This window comes from Gymnoscopelus braueri, assembly GCF_963280865.1.
Source record: "Gymnoscopelus braueri genome assembly, chromosome: 17".
In the NCBI taxonomy this organism is placed as follows: Eukaryota; Metazoa; Chordata; class Actinopteri; order Myctophiformes; family Myctophidae; genus Gymnoscopelus; species Gymnoscopelus braueri.
In genome coordinates this window covers 40,242,301-40,264,800 of record NC_137617.1, presented here as the reverse complement: position 1 = coordinate 40,264,800, position 22,500 = coordinate 40,242,301, and the positions used below count along the sequence as shown (strand labels likewise).

General features: G+C 43.3%; 1 protein-coding gene across 1 annotated transcript in view; it reads right to left on the bottom strand.

Moving 5' to 3' along the window:
- prkcea (protein kinase C, epsilon a) overlaps nucleotides 1-22,500 on the bottom strand; it is a 59,917-nt gene that overhangs the window by 4,982 nt on the left and 32,435 nt on the right. The window contains exons 3-13 of the mRNA XM_080456064.1: nucleotides 16,394-16,562; nucleotides 15,796-15,830; nucleotides 15,042-15,133; nucleotides 13,976-14,105; nucleotides 13,107-13,249; nucleotides 11,946-12,048; nucleotides 9,432-9,661; nucleotides 6,362-6,535; nucleotides 5,477-5,631; nucleotides 4,922-5,060; nucleotides 968-1,156 (exon numbers count right to left, since the gene is read on the bottom strand). Coding sequence (XP_080312190.1) covers nucleotides 968-1,156; nucleotides 4,922-5,060; nucleotides 5,477-5,631; nucleotides 6,362-6,535; nucleotides 9,432-9,661; nucleotides 11,946-12,048; nucleotides 13,107-13,249; nucleotides 13,976-14,105; nucleotides 15,042-15,133; nucleotides 15,796-15,830; nucleotides 16,394-16,562 — 1,559 coding nt within the window. The remainder of the gene's footprint in view (nucleotides 1-967; nucleotides 1,157-4,921; nucleotides 5,061-5,476; nucleotides 5,632-6,361; nucleotides 6,536-9,431; nucleotides 9,662-11,945; nucleotides 12,049-13,106; nucleotides 13,250-13,975; nucleotides 14,106-15,041; nucleotides 15,134-15,795; nucleotides 15,831-16,393; nucleotides 16,563-22,500) is intronic.

Here is a 22,500-nt window from a genome sequence, read left to right as displayed (position 1 = left end):
AACGTGTTAACAGAAGCCCACACAGTGGCCTGGCCTGCCCTGCACGTCTGCTAATCAGTTCTGGCGCGGGATAAACAAGTTAATCAGTTTCAGGGGTTGTGATAAACAAGCAAGCGAGCAAATGTGACAACCACGGCGTCAGAGGGCTGTGTGAAGAGCACCATTGAGCTAATAGTAGAGCTGTGTAAATAGCACTGTAGGTGGTATGTGAACACAGAGGAATACAGGCAGACAGGTCAACACTCATGCGCAGAGTCTCATTTGCTGCATTTGAATGTTAAATGCTGTTAACCCATTCACAACAGTTGGGAACGCATCTCTGTCATTTTAGATTTCTTTGGCTATTCAAAAATAGCAGATGTACAAGCTCTTAACGTGGCACAGAGTGCCGCACTATGAGCTTGCAGATCTGCTATTTTTGAACAATCGTGATTTTTTTTTTGCAAATCTTTGAATATATATTCTACAAATTCTAACAGTTTTTTGAAAAAACTTATGTTGCTATATCAGTGGTTCTCAAACTTTTTCATGTCAAGGACCCCCAAAATGATATGTATTTGGCCGCGGACCCCCATCTCAAAATATTTTGTCCCAGGGACCCCCCAGAAGCAAAGATTTGAGTTAAAAATGTTTGCTTTAAAAAATATATAATTATTCAAAGATTTGCACACATTTTCTAAAATAGCACATCTACAAGTTCATAGCACGGCACTCTGTGTCACGCTATGAACTTGTATATCTGCTATTTTTTAATAGCCAAAGTATAACATATGGACAAAGTGGTTACACAGATGCGTTCCCGGTTTGAATGGATTCAAATAAATAGTTCCTCCGGCCACGGTAACTTGATGTAGAAACACTGCAGATCTACAAGCTTGTAGATCTGCAGTAGATCGGCTATTTTCAAATACAATCTTGCGGAGAAATTATAATAAGCAGATCTGGCAACCCAGCAGATGGTACATACATTCCTCAGGATGGACACGGCCTCCTTGCTCAGCCAGACGGGGTAGAGGACGTCGTCGTGAAGGATGGACTCGAACAGGTCGTCCTCGTTGTCGGCCTCAAACGGCGGCTGGCCCGCCATCATCTCGTACATGAGCACGCCGAGAGCCCACCAGTCCACCGACGCACCGTACTCCAGCTCCTGTAGGATCTGAACGACAGTGGTGGAAAAAGTACTCAAATGTTTAACTTAAGTAGAAGTATCAATACTGCAATGTAGAAGTACTCTGTTGTTACAAGTAAAAGTCAGAAATTCAAAATTGACTTGAGTAAAAGTACAAAAGTATTGGTAGCAAAATGTACTTAAAGTGCCAAAAGTTAAAGTAAAAAAATGTTTGAAAATAGCAGATCTACAAGCTCACAACGCGCGACGCGTTGTGAGCTTGTAGATCGGCTATTTTCTAATAGCCAAGGTATAACATAGGGCTAAAGTGGTTAATGTATGTTTTAAAATGTAATAATTTATAACTGCAAAGTAACTAGTAACTAAAGTTTTCAAATAATTGTAGTGGAGTAAAAGGAGTAAAAGTACAATATTTGCCTCTGAGATATAGTGGAGTAGAAGTAAAAATATAGACAATTTGAAATACTCCAGTAAAGTAAAAGTACCTCAAGTCTGTTTGGCTTCCTTCAGACAGGGGTAATAATAATAGCAGTAATAATAATAAAACCTTTAAAAAGATTTAAAAAAAGAAAGAGAGTGCAAAAAGAGCAAAAAAAAAATAGACCATCAGCGTATGTGTACACGTGGATATGATCTTGGTAGTGCAGTGTTTCTCAAACTTTTTTGTGCCAAATTGATATATATTTGGCCGCGCATACCCCATCTGAAAATATTTTGTGCCAGGGACCCCCAGAAGAGAACATTTGTCAATGTCACACCAATCAATCAATTACACACCCTATGAAACCTTGAATTCATGGATTTCTTTTTGTTTTTGTCACATTCCTAAGCCAATAATTGGCTCTCCGGTAGGACAAATTATTGGCTCAGGAATTCCCCATGAATTCAAGGATTCATGGGGTGTGTAATTGATAGAACATTGTTTGGGTGAACTACTCCTTTATATATATATATTAGTTTTTTTTCATTATTTGATTTAATTTTATTTTGGAGAAACATGGTGTTGCTATTTGTGTCTGAGATGAGTACAGAAGAATTAAAGACATTATCATCATTATCAGTGGTCATTTGAGGAGGCGTGTGCTTCAATACCAAAAGGTAGTTGAACAGCAGAGAATCAGCTCATTGACACGTCCACACAGACTCTGTCATGTATGAAACACAATCCATTGTTCTGGACGACTTGTCAGGCACCATTCCCAGAGCTTACGGTAAAAGCAAAATGGGTCAGTTTACTGTGAAAGTGAGAATTCCTCAGAAAAGGGAGTTAGACAAATCTCAAGAAGGGGAATCGCTCCCTGTTAGTTTACCCATGCACCCAGCACAACAGTGGTCCCCAGGTTGATTCTTAGACAGGGTGGTAGTCTTTGGTTCACAATCTAGTTGAAAATCCCTGGCCTAGTGGGAAGTCGGTTGTCTGTCTGTGTCCCTTTTATGTCCATATATTGAGATGAGATCTGTCTGTCTGTCTGTCTGTCTGTCAGTTTTCATGACCATTTAGAATAGAGATCCCTTATGTCAGGGGTGATGACATCCCTGATACTTTTCCCTGATACTCCCAGGTACAACGGGCATGCGCTCCCAATGGGCTGATCACCCTGGTCCATATACATTTTTACATTTTTATCCCACGATTTTGTAACCTATTTTTCACCCAGTGCCAATGCCTAAGCTTGTAATCCTGGGCTATTAAGGGCGGTTTCTCACTGGATCCGTTTTCATTGAAAACGTTTCCCAGTTCGAATGGTGGCCTCAGTGGCCTGCATTCACATTGGCCAAGATCCAATCGCGCCAGAGAACACATGCATATATACCCCCGATCCTATAGGTGGCGGCATGCACATAGTGTTTCTTCTGTGGACACAGACGTCATCAACCATGCGACAATGTTTGTGCTGGGCTCGCATTAATATAGGGTTTCAAAACCTGGTGAAACACTTGTGTGCATTAGCGCAAGATGAGGATACAGGAAACATTCAGTCTAAATGTACAGTTTACTAACCTTCACAACTACTACTACTTTTGCATTTGAAACTTTAAATTTCTCTAAATATTATAAACTTTCACGACAGCTTAAGTACAAAATGAAAAGGCAACTATAGTAGCCTACAGTGAAGTCGGACTGAATGATATATATATATATATATATATATATATATATATATATATATATATATATGCGCCCTGTGCTCTTCTTTTTCTCTATGAAGAAAAGTACAAGTACAGTTGACACAAACGCATTCCGCAACGCTGCCTGTCTGTTGTTTAATCTCATCCTCTGGACTGCAAAGCCATAGCTGGTCATGTAGGAAGGTGTGCGATAGGATCGCGCTTGCCATAGTCTCTAAAGTAATAATAATAATAAGAGAAAGTTCACTTTTGGTTATTTAAAAAGAGTCTCCTTATTTTATGTATTAATTTATTAGCCCTACATGGGAGAAACGTTAACTTTAGAGCTTTGGTTATAATTTAAAAAGACTAGAGCAGTTTATGTGCAGACTCACCTTTTTATTTTTATTTATTTATGATTTGTGGGTCCAGCACTGTGTGTAAAAAAGAACTGTGGGGACGTGCATCTCCTGCCTTTGTTCATATTTAAAATAAAAATTATATTTTCCAATGCAAGATCAGTGTGGTTATCTGCTCTATATTGTAATATCAAAAATAGTGGATCAACAAGCTCAATGTGTCGCATTGCACCGCATTTTCAGCTTGTAGCTTGGCTATTTTTGCTACTTTTGTGTGACACTGTATGACAATAGGGCATTCATTTATGATGAAAAAGCATTAAAAGTTGCAATATGGGATACAGGGTTTCTTCCTAACAGCAAAGATATGTAGTAGAGATCCAATTTAAATATCCGCACCAACCGTTTCTCCCGTATGTCAAAATATTATTATTTTCTGGTATTCCCCGTTAGTTTTAGTAGGCTATTAGTTGTGCGATGCGATCACAAAATGCATTGATTTAGCCTATGGAATGTCGGTGTGTCTTTTTTCTTTTTTTCAAACCGGTGCTGCGCTGACAGACGGCATGATCCAACATACAGGCGTCCAACACATACGGCATCCAACGGATGGATGCCGCAACGGTTGGATTCCAGCCTACAGAGAGCACTGCTCTGCTGTGCTACTGCTTGGTGTGGATATGTTACGGCCATGGTTGAACCCCTGTGGATTGATCTGCGACGTGTTTTTGTTGGCTGTTTTTGTCGAGTTTATATACCGTCACCTATTCCAAATAGCGGGCCACTTCCGTCTAACGGTACGCTTGCTTTCACATTGCAGCTACCGTACCCGAAAACGCATGATCCGGATCCGAAACTGCCTCCCGAGGTGGTTTCGGGAACGGAACGGTGATCCGTTTCGCGGGTCGATTCGCTACATTCACACTAGCCAAGCGGTCTGGAGTGCGCACCCGGGACCTGAGTGTGAAACGGCTCTAAGGCTCTCCTTCTGCCAGCCTGGGGAGAGCCCCGAACTAGAGACTAATAGAGACCAGGATTACTGCATGTATTTTGTGAGGGTACCTACCCTAGGGGACACGGGGAGAACATGCAAACTCCACACAGAAAGGCCCTTTAGTCAACCCCACCTAGGGTATGGGCACTGATGACGCGAAGGAGAGAACATGCCCCCGGCGCCCACAGTGTCCCTGGCGGGAATCGAACCCAGGGCCTTCTAGCTGTGAGGGGACAGCGCTACCGACTGCGCCACCATGCCCCTATATAATTTTTTTAAATATACTTAATAAGTTGTTGTTGTGACAATGTGAGTGCGGTGGCGGCTCACCTCAGGGGCGATGTAGTCGGGCGTGCCGCAGAAGGTGGTGGTGGTGACGCCGCTGGTGATGCCCTCCTTACACATGCCAAAGTCTGCCAGCTTACAGTGACCCTCCGCGTCTAGTAGGATGTTGTCCAGCTTCAGATCCCTGGGAGGGCGGGTTGGGGGGGGGGGAAAGATAGAGAGGAGAGGGGTGAGTGAACGAGGGAGAAAGGGGGAGTGAGAGAGGAAAGAGTAAGAGAGAGAGATAGAGAGATAGTGTGAGAAAAAGAATGACATCAACAAAGAGCATCAATGCAGGGACAAAGAGAGGCAGGAAATAGAGAGAGGGAGAGACAAAGAGAGAGAGAGAGCGACAGAGAGAGAGAGAGAGAGAGAGAGAGAGAGAGAGAGAGAGAGAGAGAGAGAGAGAGAACATACAAACCCAAAGAAATGATTCCAGAAGAAGAGTTCAAGGTAAAAGAGTAACTTTGACCTTGATACCCTCATGGATACGTTCATAGAATTTCAGAGCTATATTTAACCCTGAGGTGTTTTGCTGTGTAGCAGTGCTAGAACAGGTACCTGTAGATGACCCCATTGCGATGCAGGAACATGAGCGCTGAGGTGACCTCGGCGGCGTAGAAGCGCGAGCGCGTCTCGTCGAACTTCCTGGAGCGCTGGATCTGGAACATCAGGTCTCCTCCGTTGACGTACTCCATCACAAAGAACAAACGGTCCTAGACAGAGACAGGGTGGGGTGGGGTAAATCTTTAATCGATTCAGTCTTTCATACTTTAAAAAAAAAAAGCCGATCGATACCTGCTGCTGACAATATTCCTGTTTCCGAGGAGGAAAGACTGAAGGAGAACTATTATTGAGAAATCGACGAAAGCATCCCACATTGGGTGCAATGCTCTGATCAGCGAGTGCCCGGTTCAAATCCCGGGCTGGACAGGACCATTAAGCTGAATGTGATTCTCCTCCTCTCTCTCCACAATTTCCTGTCTCTCTCCACTGTCACTGCCAAAAACGGATAAAAATGACCCAAAAAACATCTTGACAAAACCCGAGACTCTGAAGAAAAAAAAGAAAGTAAAAATGTTCCAATAAATCTTGCATTTCCACAAAGCGATTCTCAGTGACGTACGTGTTACTGGTGTTTAGTAGAGCAGCAGGTGGGTTGTGTTGGAAAACACAATGGAGCACCCTGGTGGCTCGTTTAAGTAAAGCTGCATGTTTTCTTTTTTTAACCTATTAAGATCTGATACAAACGCCTTCTGAATCAGTTCTCAAACTTTCAAGAATAAAAAAGTACAAGCTGTACAAGCTTGCAGAGCTGCATGAAGTGACGCGCTGTGAGCTTGTACGTGTGTGTGTGTGTGTGTGTGTGTGTGTGTGTGTGTGTGTGTGTGTGTGTGTGTGTGTGTGTGTGTGTGTGTGTGTGTGTGTGTGTGTGTGTTCCTATACCCGGGTCTGGAAGCAGCAGTACAGCTGGGTGAGGTAGGGGTGTTTGCGGGCCAGCGCCAGGATGCGCTTCTCCGTCAGGGTGCAGTCCACGTCATCGTCCTGCAGGATCACGTCCTTCTTCAGCACCTTGACGGCGTACACCTCCTCCGTACCCTTCAGCTCCGCCAGCATCACCTGGTGGACGGAGACAGGAATACAATTACCATGTATAGCCACTTGGCAGACGCTCTTATCCAGAGCGACTTACAATAAGCCAGGTAAACACAGACATACATAATGCAGAGAGACAGTGTCGTGCCTCAGTGAACTAGGATTACAGGTAAACCAATACCCTCGCAGTCTAAACCATCGGTTCTCAAAGTGGAGTCCGGGGACCCCCAGGGGTCCTTAGGGGGTTACCAGGGGGTCCCCAGCAAAATTTGTTAATATAGCATCACAATCATTTTAACCACTTTAACCGTATGTTATACTTTGGCTATTCAAAAATAGCAGATATACAAGCTCATATGAGCTTGTAGATCTCCTATTTTCTCTAAAATATTTGGAAAGATCTTTATACTTTTGATATTTTTTTTACATAAATCTTTTCTTCTGGGGGTCCCTTGCAAAACCTTTTTAGATGGGGTTCCGCGGTCAATTACACATGAATTTGGGGGTCCTTGACATGAAAAAGTTTGAGAACCACTGGTCTGTACCTTGAAACTATAGGATACCAGGTATACAATGAACCTTGTATGAGTCTAAATAACATCTAAATTACATTTTTAACATTGTAGGTCAAGAACAAGCCTAAGTAACATAAACATGAGAACAAATGGCCATGGTACAGTATGTCTGCATGGTCATCATATATAGGTCAAGTGCACTAAGGGCTGCATTGCACTGCAAAGGGAGGGAGAGAGAGACAGAAGAGGACGGGTGGGAACGGAGAGAGAGGGGGAGGCAGAGGAGGGAAGAAAGAGAGGGGGGGGGACATAAAGTGTCAGAAAAGGGGGGTCGGGTCGGGTTGAGGAAATGGAGAGGAAGATTGTGGGAATGAGGAGGAAAAAAATGTAGAAGAAGAGAATCGGAGAAAGGTGAAAGAAAGGGGGGTTAACCACTTTCAACCTGGCATCCCTATTTTGGGGCAAAATGTTCAAAAATAGCAGATCTTCAAGCTAATGTTGTGAGCTTATAGATCGTTTATTTACGCTACTGTCGTATGACAAAGTACAGTATAAAGGGCTTAAACAATTAAACCCGATATACTTGCGTTGACCGTTTCTTCTACACCAAATATCTTCGCTGAAAATAGCCGTTCTACAAGCTCACAAAGCGCTCACGTTGTGAGCCACGTAGATTGGCTAGTAATTGGCGACTGTTCGCTTATTATGACGTGCCCAGTAAGTAAGGAGGCTGATTAAAAGTTTTTAAGGCTCGTTAGAAACTTGAATATTAGAAGCCCTCCCCCCCCCCACACACACACACACACACACACAGACACACACCACACCAAACCACATAAAACAATGCAAGATCCGCCGCGTCTGTCTTTCTTCAAACCCAGCCCACTCCCGAAGCTCTCAGCCAACTTCTGAAGTGCGCTCCTATGTTTATTCTACTTCACAAGTGTTCTCCATCCAACTGTTCTTTCTGCCTCTTCCTGGCATGGGATCTACTGCCGGCCAACGCAGGAGCATGTCGTTTGTCTGCCATCTGGGGAGACTCTCGCTCACAATGTGTGTCTATGTGAACAATGACAGCGCTGCGTGTTAACGCATTAAGACCTGAGTGAGGACCCCATTCTACATAATGTCTCCTAAAGTTTTCTGAAAAACGCATGTTTCTATGTCAGTGGTTCTCAAACTTTTTCATGTCAAGGACCCCCAAAATTACATGCATTTGGCTGCCGACCCCCATCTCAAAATATGTTTGTTCCAGGGACCCCCAGAAGCAAAGATTTGAGTTACAAATGTTCGCTTTAAAACATATATATATATTCAAAGATTTGAACACATTTTCAAGATTTTTAGCAGATATACAAGCTCATAGCGTGTCACTTCGTGCCGCGCTATGAGCTATTTTTGAATAGCCAAAGTATAAAATAATGGTTAAAGTGGTTCAAATAAAAAAAAGACAGATGCTTTCCCGGTCCTAATGCGTTAACGTGCCAGGTCGATTCCGAAAACACGGAGGTGTTTAAAATAAACCGGGGGCCAATTTCCCCGGTTGAAAAGAAAACGTAGGATTTGAAGTTATAAACGCAGCTTATTACGGTGCTAGGATTTCTCCCACTGAATTTCTTTCTACGATCTGTGTTTGTGTTCTATTATGCGTGTGTTTCGGAACTTTTCTTTTGAAGAAGTTAGGTTAAAAAAAGTTTTTTAAAGCTGCAATCTGTTCATGTCCCTAGCCAGGATTTAAAACAAGGGCTGATTCGCACGAGGGCTAAAGTTTCTACATGCTGAGCTAAGACAGGGGGAGGATATTTCTCAACAGAAGAGCATAGGGAGACCACTCCATCCTGCAGATGTGCATACAGATTGATTCAAATTATGAACGTTTTATTGTAGCTTAAAGCAGGGGTCTTCAACGTTTTTCATCTCTCTCTCAGCCCCCTTAGCTGAGACAGAGATGGGACTCCCCACAACATATTGTATACAATTGTGTTGCCGATTACATTCTTTTGAATACACATTAGCTTCTCTATTAAAAGTAGGGTAAGTGATTTACTTTTGTTAAAATAAGTGTTAAATAGCTCTATATTCTGATAGTACTCATTGCTATAGAGTGTTTGTTCAGTAAAAGGAGTCTCCCATGTCTCTCCAGCTCTTTAAAAAAAAACAGCCATTACGACTTACATTTTAGTGGACTAAAATCTTATGATATTTAGTCGACTAAAACTAGACAAAAAATTAAACATTTCAGATGACTAAAATATGACTAAAACTAAATGGAATTTTATTCAAAAGACAATGACTAAAACTAAATCAAAATTTGCTGTCAAAATCAACACTGGAACAAACACACTCTCTCCTCCCAGCTCCCGCCCCCTCTCTCTTCTCTCCCTTTGTCTCCTCCTCTGCCCTACCTTGCCGAAGCTGCCTTTGCCCAGGACTTTGATGAAGTTGAAGTCCTTCAGGGTTCTCCTGGGCAGCTGTCCGTTCTCCTTGCCCCCCGACGAGGACGACGAGGAGCCGGAGCCGGAGGAGGACGAGGAGGTGGAAGAGGAAGAGGAGGTGGTGGAGGAAGCAGAGTTCTCGGGCTGTCCGTGCTGCTCCAGGGTCAGCGCCTGGCGCAGGCGTACCAAGCCGGCCAGCTCTGAAAACGACAATTTACAAAGTTACAATTAAGGCATTTTAGCAGACGCTCTTAACCAGCGGTAAGGTATAGTCACAAACATCAAATGCAGAGAGACAGTGTAGTGACCCTGTAGTGATTTCGTCGACTAAAACTATGACGAAAAATGTTCGTCGACTGACGAAAACGAAATAAAAACTAAACAAAAACTAAGCTATGATGACTAAAACTAAGACTAAATATATTGACAATTTCGTCAAACAAATAAAAACTAGACGAAAATGTTAGTGAGGGACTAGTGGAGAAGAGATCCAGTAGAACTAAAAGACATGTCATTTTATGTTTGGTTGCGCTCGGGTGTTGCGCTCTGAGAATAGCAGATCTACAAGCTCACAATGCGTTGCGCTGCGTGCTCTGTGAGCTTGTAGATCGGCTATTTTCAGCATGCAACCAAGTGTAAAATCAGCCATTACGACTCCATTAAGGCACCGCAAAAATACATTTTAGTCGACTAAATCAACTGTAGATTTATTAGACTATAATCTTATATTTAGTCGACTAAAACTAGACTAACAGTAAAACATTTCAGGTGACTAAAATATGACTAAAACTAAACCGAATTTTATTCAAAAGACTATGACTAAAACTAAATCTAAATCAACACTGTGCCTCAGTAAACTAGGATCACAAGTAAACCAAGAACCTAGCATCATTCTAAACAATTACTATCAAAACAATAATCTGTACATTGAACCTGCTATCTAACATTTTAACATTGTGGTCAAGAAAAACAAGCCTACGTGACAGGCTTGTCACTTGGGGATCAAAACAGACAGGGTGATGATTCTGATGAATGGATTATGTTTTCTGTCTGTGTCCGTTTTTCAAATATCGTCGCTGTCAGGCGGAAACTTTGTATATGTCCAAAAACTTTTTTTATTGTCATATTAAAACCTTTTAACCCATTAAGACCGGGAAAAGCATCTGTCATTTCAGATTTTAACAATTTTACCCATTATTTTATACTTTGCTTATTCAAAAATAGCAGATATACAAGCTGGCGGTTTGCAGCCAAATGCACATTATGTCGAGGGTCCTTGACATGAAAAAGTTTGAGTACCACTGATAGTTTTTCAGAAAACTGGCCTCAGGTCTTAATGGGTTAATATAGTGAAAATAGCCTATAGCCTAAAAAGTTATGGATGGATGGAATAATCACTAAGAATATAGACGACAGTTGCAGCCCCTATACTTCAGAGTGCATTGAGTGAGTGTGCGTGTGCGTGTGCGTGTGCGTGTGTGTGTGTGTGTGTGTGTGTGTGTGTGTGCGTGTGTGCACGAGCTCACGTGTGCGCGAGTGTGCGTGTGTGTGTGTAAATAAACGTGTGTACTCGTACTGCTATCTTTGTGAGAACCAAATGTCCTCACAAGGATAGGCAAAGATTGCAGGTCCTCAGGGGAGAGGCTAATGGGTAAGAGACCAGAGAGCCCATTTTAGACTTATAGACGCGATGCTCCGCCAACCCACTCCATCTAGGATCAGAGGAGAGGCGAGATGGAGGAGGTGACGGAGTAGAAATATCTTGGTCTTATTATAGATTCCACTGGTTCTAAACCTGTGGGTCGGGGCCGTGAGGGCGGGCCGTGAGGACATTGCAAGTGGGCCCCGAAACCAGCGCATGTACTTAGGAAACAGAACTTTTTTTACGTTTTAACAAAATTCTATTTCATAAATCTTTTATTGAGAGTAAGCTTTGTTATTGTATTTGCAATGCTGGTTCCAAAATCAGTAATACATTAGGAAAGACTGTGAAGACTTGTGGTCAAATCATTGGGGGGGGGGGGGGGGGCAGTACGTTGTCCTATCCTTGTACCTGACCAGGTTGTCAAGGTCTACAGGCACACATCATATACATAACATAATTAACATAACTCAATTAAACAAGATGCAATAGCCATGGGGGACATTTGGGGTAGTTTACAATTGTTGGCAGACAGTTGACATTGCCTTTAAATGTTTGCCTGGTCTGCTATGATTAGTTTGGATTGCTCTTATTGTTTCTGTTGATTTGAGGTGGTTTTAATTTGTCCACATATTCTGTGCTGTACCTCCAATTGTGTCTGTCCTTCCCTCCGAGGACATTAAAGTTGAAGTCTTAGTTTCAGAGCCTAGTGCAGGTCTCTAGCGTGTGTGTGTGTGTGTGTGTGTGTGTGTGTGTGTGTGTGTGTGTGTGTGTGTGTGTGTGTGTGTGTGTGTGTGTGTGTGTGTGTGTGTGTGTGTGTGTGTGTGTGTGCGTGCGTTAACCTTGCTGTGAGGGCGAGGTGGTGACAGCTGGCTGGGTGAAACGGTCCTCTTCATTCTGAGTGATCTCAGGAGGTGACTGGGGAGGGTCCTGCCCTGGAGTCAACTAGACAGACAGACAGACAGACAGACAGACAGACAGACAGACAGACAGACAGACAGACAGACAGACAGACAGACAGACAGACAGACAGACAGACAGACAGACAGACAGACAGACAGACAGACAGACAGACAGACAGAGAAGATAATAAGACAATTATGTTTCTGTGGCGTTCATGGCATTTTGTACCCCTGTGTTTGGGATGTTTATATTCAAACCTTTTCTGCCCAAGGGACACCTGTATTCTTATTTTTTGGTGCCAATTATTTCCAGCCCTTTTTCTCCCCAATGTAGTCGTTATGCCACTTAATTCCTCCCACTGCTTGCCACTGTTTACACTACTGACTCACCTGCCTGCCTACATCAGCAGGTGTACAGTAGGAGCATTATGGAGGACCCCACTCACCCGGCCCGCTCCCCTCGGGCAAGAGGCCTCGGTCCATCAAAGCTAGAACTGAAAGGCTTAAATCCAGCTTCTACCCAGGGGCTGTTAGACTGATGAACTCTATGCCCCAATAAATGCACTTTCGCTGTTCTGCCTTGCTGTTATCTGCCTGTGCTGTTATCTGTTTTGATAAATGGTGGATGCTACTGTTTTCACCCAAAAGAAATCTTATTTTCTATCAATTACACACCCCATGAGATTTTTTTGTTTTTGTCACATTCCTGAGCCAATAATTTGATGATAATAATAAAGATGCTAATGTATCTGGTAGGAGACACAAAGGAGACTCTTTGTGTCTCCTACCGGAGAGACTCCACCGGTTATCAAATTATTGGCTTAGGAATGTGATAAAAACAAAAAAATATCCATGAATTCAAGGCTTCGTGTGGTGGTTAACTGATAGAAAATAAGTAACTTTTAGACCCTAGACTCTGCAGTGGTGGGCAGGTGGCTGCTGAGTTAAGTGGTCAGATGGGTGGGCCCCTGATCCAGAAAAGGTTGATAACCACTGGGGAGGGGTCTATAATGGGAGCCAGAGCGTTGCGTGTGTGTGTGTGTGTGTGTGTGTGTGTGTGTGTGTGTGTGTGTGTGTGTGTGTGTGTGTGTGTGTGTTTACCTTCCTCCTGCGCGGTGCCGTGTTGGAGATCTTGTCGGGCGTGACCCCCAGGTCAGCCAGGACCTTGGCGATCCCCCGGGCGTCCACGCCACAGTTGGGCGCCACGTTGCTCTCACACCGTCTGTGGACGTTCATCTTACACACTGCACCAAGACACACAATGGTACATTTATTCATTATTATTATTATTATTATTATTATATTAATAAGCCAAGCTAGTATGGGCCAAGCTGCAGGCCATGCATCATGACCCCCCCGACCCCACCAGTGGTGGAAAGTACATTTACTTAAGTACTGTCCTTAAGAGGTATTTTGACCTTCTTCAGTATTTCCAATTTTCAATACTTTTACTTCTACTCCACTACACCTTAGAGGCAAATATTGTACTTTTTAACTCCACTACAATTATTTGACAGCTTTAGTTACTAGTTACTTTGCAGATTTAGATTAGTATCACAAAACATACATTAACCATTTCAGCCCTATATACATTGCGGCCATTGAAAATAGCCGATCTACAAGCTCACAATGCGTTGCGATGCGACGCATTGTGAGCTTGTAGATCTGCTATTTTTGTATACATTCATACATTTTTGTATACATTTTGAACTTGTGAAATGGGACGTTCTGCACAATGAGTTATTTTACTTTTGGTACTTTTAAGTATATTTTGATGCCAATACTTTTGTACTTTTACTCAAGTACATTTTGAATACCGGAATGTTAATTGTAACAGAGTATTTTACATTGCAGTATTGATACTTTTACTTAAGTAAAACATGTGTGAGTACTTCTTCCATCACTGCCCCCGTTCACACAGCAGTGAACACACACACTGCCCTTATATGCCTTATGAATATTCATCTGACCTTTACACTGCAGGCCCTGCCTCATGAGTCCCCACAGCAGGGAGCCACAGTGGTCACAGAAGGTGGGGACCTTGTAGTTGTGAATGCTGAACTTGTGGGGCATGTTAACACTGAACCGCTGGGAGCCCACCTACAGGGGGAGACACACGCGCACGCACGCACACACCCACGCACACGCACACACACACACACACACACACACACACACACACACACACACACACACACACACACACACACACATTATAGACAACACTAAGCGAGGGATTAATGCTTGTAGGTACATGGAAGAAATGTCAGTGTCAAGCAGAAGTACAAGTACAGAATATATACTATAGTATACGTAGGGCTGTCACGATTACAAATTTAAGTTGACGATTAATCGTCACTCAATAATTGCGATTAACGATTTAATTGTGTGTTTAGCATTGAACATTGGAACATGAAAATCTGTTTGCCAATTAGGCTTCGCGATCAAAAATTGCACAGGGCAGATATGACAAAAAATTAAATATACAAAGAAACTATTGACATAGTAATCTTATACGTCACTTCGAGACGCTTTGTAAGCTTGTAGATCTGCCATTTCTGCTTTTTTAAATATTTGAAAATGTATGAACATTTTTCAACATGGAACGATTATGACGATTATCTCAAATAATTGCGATTAGACGATTATGTAATAATTGTGACAGGCCTAAATATATGTAGGTAGTGTGTGTAAAAGTACAGAATAATTACTGTAGTTCATGGAGGTACAGTGTCAGTACATGCAAGCGCAGAATATCTACTGCACTGTAGTTTATGTAGGTACTATGTGAGCATTGCCCCACCCTGAGGCTGTGAGGAAAGTAGGCCGTGCTGCGACATTGTGCGTGCGTGTGTACGTGCCCCATAAACGCCCATCCCTAGTACTGCATGTGTGTGTGTGTGTGTGTGTGTGTGTGTGTGTATGTGTGTGTGTGTGTGTGTGTGTGTGTGTGTGTGTGTGTGTGTGTGTGTGTGTGTGTGTGTGTGTGTGTGTGTGTGTGTGTGTGTGTGTGTGTGTGTGTGTGTGTGTGCGCACCTGCTCCTCTGCCGAGTCATCCTGCTTCTTCATCCCCGCACACTTGGTGATGATGTGCTCATGGCAGCGCTTGTGGACCACACACGTGCACACTGGGAGGACAGGGAGGCAACAGGGTCAACAAACAAACACCAGCATGTACAACTAAAATGTCTCACCGGTTACGGATCTGGTCAACAATGAACATTGGTCTTAATGCAGTGGGTTCCCAACTTTTTCTGGATCAGGGCCCACTTGGAAAATCTCAAAAAGAGTACTGTGGACTGTGCTAAGTGGTCGGACGGGTGGGCCGCGTGCATTTTCAGATCATGTTTCATTTGAAATGATCAATCAATCGATTGGATTACGGCTTCAATAAAATCTTATGTCGCGTTCACACTGGCAGCGATAAAAGATACAAAGTTACAAAAAGCACATCTGTCGCAGAGTCACTGTTGAGTCCGATAAGCGAGAAAAATATAAAGGAAAATATAAAGCCTGCGGTTACAAAGAACATGGTGGAAATAATTAGCAGGAATTGTGTGAAGAGAGAAGGTGAGTGGAAATGGTCAAACAACACTTATAGCGGTTTTGTAGCTTTGTAGCTGCAGTTGAAGCCAGCTCAACTTGGATAGTTGCCAGTGTGAACGCAGCATCAGTTGTTTTGCCAATAATTTGGAGGCCCACTTGCGTCCCTATTCTGGGAGAACATTCGAAAGAATGTACAACGGTCTGTTCTTGAGACACTGCAATTTCGACAGAGATCATCACTCACCTTGGCACTGGTATCCCTGCTTCCCCAGCACGCCCCTGTGGACATCAAAGGTAGAGTTAGAGGCCTTTACGGTAAGCACAGGAACTAACATAATTGTCACACAAATAATTGCGATTAACTCTTTAATTGTGTTTTTGTTATTGAACACAAAGAGAAATTACATTTCTGTTTGGCTTTTAGGCTTTCAAGTTGCACAAGGCAGATATGACAAATAACCTACTGTACATATACAAAGAAATAACTGACATATTTAATACATTAAAAAAACATTAATAGTGGAAATAGTCGATCTACAAGCTCGTTGTGAGCTTGTAGATCTGCTATTTCCACTATTTTTGGAAATGTTATGAACATTTTTCAACATGGAATTTTTCAACATGCAAAATAATTGCAATGATCTCAAATAATTGCAAATTATGTTATTATTGTGACAGGCCTAGTGTGTGTGTGTGTGTGTGTGTGTGTGTGTGTGTGTGTGTGTGTGTGTGTGTGTGTGTGTGTGTGTGTGTGTGTGTGTGTGTGTGTGTGTGTGTGTGTGTGTGTGTGTGTGTGTGTGTGTGTGTGTGTGTGTGCTGTGTGCTGTGTGCGACCAACCCACCAGATGAAGTCTCTGCAGTGTGAGCAGTAGGTGGGCTGCCTCAGGTAGGTGGCCATGAACTTGTGTCCGTTCACTTGATGGACACGTCGTCGGACCGCCCCCTGTCGCCGGCGAGGCCCGATTCGCTCGCGGAACACGCGTTCCTCATTGTCATTGGGTGGTGGCGAGGCTGTGGACAGACAGACAGAACAGAACAAGCGGACACAGATAAGTCCCAGGGTTCAAGTTTACAATCCTGCATTTCCTACAAACTGTATTTGTTTCGTGTTCCTTTCAATGTGATTCTGTATGTGTTCCTTTCAATGTGATTCTGTATGTGTTCCTTTCAATGTAGGCTGCCCCAACGCTCCTGATTTCGTGTATAGAGGGGCGGGTGTATAGAGCCGGCGAGAGATTGCGCCTGATCCCATTGGTTCACCGATCTGTCCGTCAACCCCCGCCCCGTTAACACAACATTACGAGCAACGCCCACTGCACTCTGGTTGGTTGGGAAATGAAACACTTCCTCATACCGAGTACACCGACGCGCTGGGCCAGGCTTTTATTTTTTAGCAAAACTAAACAATAAAAGCCTGGAGATCGAGGCTACTTTCAATGTGATTCTGTATGTGTTCCTTTCAATGTGATTCTGTATGTGTTCCTTTCAATGTGATTCTGTATGTGTTCCTTTCAATGTGATTCAGTATGTGTTCCTTTCAATGAGATTCAGTATGTGTTCCTTTCAATGTGATTCAGTATGTGTTCCTTTCAATTTGATCGCTTTTCAACCAGGCGTCCCTATTCTGGGCATGTCATTCTAGGCGTAAACCTTTACAAAACAAACGTTTTCTGATTAAAATGCTCACAATGCGTCACGTGTTGTTGTAAGCTGGTAGGTCGGCTATTTTTTTGACAGTATAAAATTGGACTTGGTTAAAGGGATAGTTCACCCAAAACAATTCTTATTTTCTATCAATTACACACCCTATGAAACCTTGATTTCATGGATTTGTTTTGGTTTTTGTCGCATTCCAAAGCCAATAATGCGAGGACCGGTGGAGTCTTCCTGTAGGAGACTTTACCGGGCTCCATGGGGTGAGTAATCGATAGGGAAAAAAGTCATTTTGGGGGTGAACTGTCCGTTTAACACAGTGGTTCTCAACCAGTGGTCCGGGGACCACCAGTGGTCCTTGAGGGGGTTCCAGGGGGTCCCCAGCCAAATGAATAATTAGGGAACCAAATTGACCCTTATATATCTGTAACTCTGAGAGTGTACAAATGGAACCAAATGGACCCGTTAGGGTCCATTTGGTTCCATTTGTACACTCTCAGAGTTAAATGAAAACCACTGGTTTAACAGACATTTTCACTTATACGCTACAGGTGAATTCTATTGCAAGTGTAATCCCCTCCTCCCCCCCCCCCCCCCCCCCAGGTCAGGACATAGACAGAGATTACATCACAGAGTAAAGCCAGGGCAGATGGTGTTAGGTTGAACTGATACAGCAGCCCTGTGTGAAGTCACCAGAGAGGAGGCTGCATGGTCAGAAGACTGAGTGACAAATCAGTGACAATGCACAGGGGCTCGTGTTACAGGCATGCTGTGTGAAGGTGAGAGGTACAGCTGACATGTTATGTCAAGTGTTTAACCGTGCATGAGTAATAACATGGGTCTTCAACGCGGGGTTCCGGGACCCCAAGGGGGTCCTCGGATTCCTACAGGGGCCGGGCCGATAATATATCTTTCTGAGATACTATTGGACTTTTTTTTGGGATAATGTAGGTTATTTGGTTAAAGAAAGAAATGTGGGGTTTTCATACCAAAACACCTTATCTTACATAGATGGTAAGCATGTAACGATTTAGCGTAAATCGATTAAAATCAATTCAAACTGGTGACAATTTAAATCGATTTAATAAAGAATGTATCGCGATGCAAACAGCAGAGGGCGCGTAAAAAAAAGAGAAGAAAATACAGGATCTTTGTAAGAGAATTGATAAAAAAGAGTTTTCAGTCATGTGCTACTGTATTGAAAAGAGGATAAGAGCAAACACAGTATTGTAAAAAAGAATTATAATAAAAGAGAGGAAAATACTGGATTTGTGTAAGAGAAAAAAAAAAGATTTGTCTGGAAAATTATTTTGTGTTCAAATCGAGTGAATCGTAGAACTAGTTCTAGTTTTAGGTACTTAGAAACAGTATATATAATATATAACTCGGTTATATATAATTTCTAGCAGTGAAGGTATGGCAGCGACATTGACCTACGGGGTCACGATGTCTGCTCGGGGGGTGGGGTCGTTAGGGGTTAAGTGTCTTACTCAGGGACACTTTGACATGGATATTGGGCAGGCTGGGGGGAGGAAGGGGGCGGGGTTGAACTGTGACCTTCTGATTACCAGACGTCCTCTCTATCCACTCAACTAGGGCCAAACGTGCCGATGAGAATCATACACAGGCGTATTAGCGAGGAGAATGTAAAAACTACACATCAGAGTGAATTATACAATAGTCTGGCCTAGCGTGTCTGATATCTGGCATAGAGGGGCGGGTTCAAAATATCCGGAGAAAATTTCCGTGAGATCCCATTGGTTCACCGATCTGTCCGTCAGCCCCCGCCCCGCCCCATGCCCCTCCTCCTCCCCCAATGTGCAGCATTGAGAGCCCTGACGTCACGACGTTTGGAGTGACGCCCGCTGCACTCTGGTTGGTTGGGGAAATTAAACACTTCCTATTCCATGAACGTCAACAGGCTGGTCCAGGCTCTTATTTTTTAGCGAAACTAAAAAATAAAAGCCTTTAGGCGTTTAGCAGACGCTCTTGTCCAGAGCGACTTACAATAAACAAGTTAATCGCAAACATCAAATGCAGAGAGACAGTGTAGTGCATCAGTAAACTAGGATAGGATCACAGGTAAAACAGGAACTTAATCAATGAACCTAGCATGTGTTTACATAACATGCATCTAAATTACATTTTAACCCTGTGGTCAAGAAAAACAAGCCTAAGTAACCAAATCTGAGCTGCTAATTGGTGAGAGAGCGAGAGAGAGGGAGAGGGAGAGGGAGAGAGAGAGAGAGAGAGAGAGAGAGAGAGAGAGAGAGAGAGAGAGAGAGAGAGAGAGAGAGAGAGAGGAGAGAGAGAGAGAGAGAGAGAGAGAGAGAGAGAGAGAGAGAGAGAGCTGCAAATTAACCACTCAAGCCTGACACTGTTTACACAGAGCAACACAGACCTACAGTATGATGGAGGATAAATTATTAAGCATGTTGGCCTAGCAATGGCCAGCAAAGCAGACTGAGAAGACTGAGATACGGTGTCGCGGAGGGGTCTGTTCTAACCCCGATGATGTTCAACATCTACACCTACGACCTGCCGGAGACAACATCCAGAAAGTATGGTTATTACATAGATGATCTGGCCATTATGCTGCGACAACCGACATGGAAGGCGATGGAAGAGGGAATAAGCCAGGATATGGGCATCTTGGCTGCCTACCTCCGCAGGTGGCGCCTGCAGCTCAGTACTGGTAAGACCACCTTGAGAGGCCCGCCTCTTCCAAGTGGGACCAGAGACAAGGGGCGTGGCTAAACGACACTGCGTTGTGGACATTTGGCGATGATATACGAAAGAATTAGAAGATTAAAGGAGCATTTCACCCTGGAAGAAACTGCAATCACTCAATGTTAATAGTATTTGTAGTAGATAACAGTAGAGCAATTTGAAATTTGCACCCTATGGCCCGAAAAATAATGAAATCTGTGTGTTTGACTAGGATTTGACTGGAACGCTGCAATACTACAATGACCATAATGCTTTGGTGCACTGCACCTCCTTGTGGGGGAGTGGAGGCTGCCTGTGGGTGTGATCTTCAACGACAACGCACAACATGTGTGCCAGTGTTCAGTGTTGCCATGTCTGCTTATTATAAGCGGCTTCTTTCTAAAATGTAGTTGATATTTGGGCTTGTATCCTTCCAAATGTTTTGATTGTTGTTTAAACCAGTAGTTCTCAAACATGTTCATGTATTTTTCCACGGACCCCCATCTGAAATTATAATTTGTGCCAGGGAGCCCCAACCAAATATGTGTTGTTAAAACGATAAAAAAATACTCCACATTTTGCACTTTTTTCCCCTCAAGATCTTTTTGGAAAATAGCAGATCTACAAGCTCACAATGGGTAACATCGCAACGTGTTGTGAGCTTGTAGATCGGCATTTTTCAAATATATAATATCCCATGTCTAGGTTTAAAGTGCTCTTGGCTAAGTTATCTTCTTTTGGGCTTGTTTTCATAGACCTGGTTTCTTATTTCTTTCACAATATCTGGCAACACTGGAAGTCAAAAGCGTCCATCTCATCCTTCATGTTCAAGGATTCGTTAGTGATGTCACATCACTGACAAATCCTTGGTATCTTTTGCCGTTCTACTTCCATGTAGCATAGTAGCGACCTAACTGTCGAATCCTTGGTATTTTGATCCTAGCCTTTCAACGTGTTTGTTTACCGTCGTTGTCTCCACGTTGTATTTGGATTCTTTCAGGCTTGCGCTTATGAAACACTAAACAGGATTATTATTTCATGTCAACATTCAAGTACAACTATCAGAAGATGTAACTCAGGTAAAGTAATGCGTCACTCTGCAAATTTAACAAAAGTTTTCCACCTGTACAAAGTAATTTCTTATACAGACATCAAGGCTGGACATAATGATTTTTTAATCATCCTTCCCTTGTCAATATCTCGCCATTTAGGGCAGTGATATAACATTATGTAGTGATTCGATAACATAAATAGCAGCCACCAGCCAGTCATTTACTGCCAACTGTCTTCTGAGTTTTGGTATTCGAATGATGAGCGACCCCCCCCCCCCCCCCCAGATCCGAACCAAACCAAAGCATGCCGGTCCGCGAACAAATGCGCAGTTTGGGCTGTTTTCTGTGTTCTGTTCTGTCTAAAATCCCCGGCGGGGGGGGGGGGGGGGGGGGGGGGGGGGCTGCATGAGCCCGCTGGCTGCATGAGCAGCAGCCGCTGCTGCCTCAACTCTATGGGGTGGAGTCCAAGACGGTTCAAGGTTGGACCAAATCTTGGGGACACCCCTCGGGGGTGTCTTTGGAGCTGGTCTAACTGAGACGCGTTGAGACAACATGTAGTGCGGAAAGGATTGAGACAAAATCTCGTGACGTAAATAACATCACGAGATCTTCGAAGATTACTAGATATCTAAAAACACAGATTATACACAAAAGAAACCCAGGGTCTTGTTTCTTGAGTCCTAAACTTCATTAAAATAAGATCTGGTTGCAAAATCGGCGAAATGTCCCTTTAAGGAATCAGGCCTTCAAGGGGGAATCGCTAAAGAACTGGAATAATTACAATCCTAAAGCAGGGGTCTTCAACAGGGGGTCAGGGATCAGGGGTCCTAAGAGTTACTACAGGGGGGGCCGTCAAATCTTTGTGTGATATGATATTTATTTTCACATTAACCACTTGAACCCTAGCATCCCTATTCTGATGAGAACTTTAGCCAAAAATAGCAGATCTACAAGCTCAAAAGGCGTTTTGAGATCAGCAATTTTTGGCAAAGAGGTATAGGTGTACAGGGAAAAAGAGCAGACCAAGTAAAGTTTCATCTGAAAGTTTCATCTGAAACACAATTTTATACAATATGGAGGGGGGTCCCTGCTTCATCTCCCTCTCATCTAAGGGGTCATTGGCCTGAACAACGTTAAAGACCCCTGTCCTAAAGGATCCCGACCCTTATAGTACCGTAGTACCTCCAGCAGGCAGCTATAGCTATAGTGCTTTTCCTAAACGTTGGTAATGTGATTTTTGCTGTTTGCCGTTTTGAATGTTTTGAGAGAGTTTGAGAGAGCATTTCACCACACACTGCAGCAGTAGCGCTGTGTGGATGTATTTCAGGCTTTCCTGGCGTCCTCAGCTTGTGAGGTTATCATCATCTCCATGAATCCCTCTCAGCTTCAACCATTAGATCGGCCCCACTGTACTAACTCTAAACTTCCTTCTCGTTCGCCCTCTCTCCCTCCCCCCCCCTCTCTCTCTCTCTCCAAGGCCCCAACCTACCATGCATATGTGCAAATTTTTGTGTGTTGATAAATTTCTATGCGCA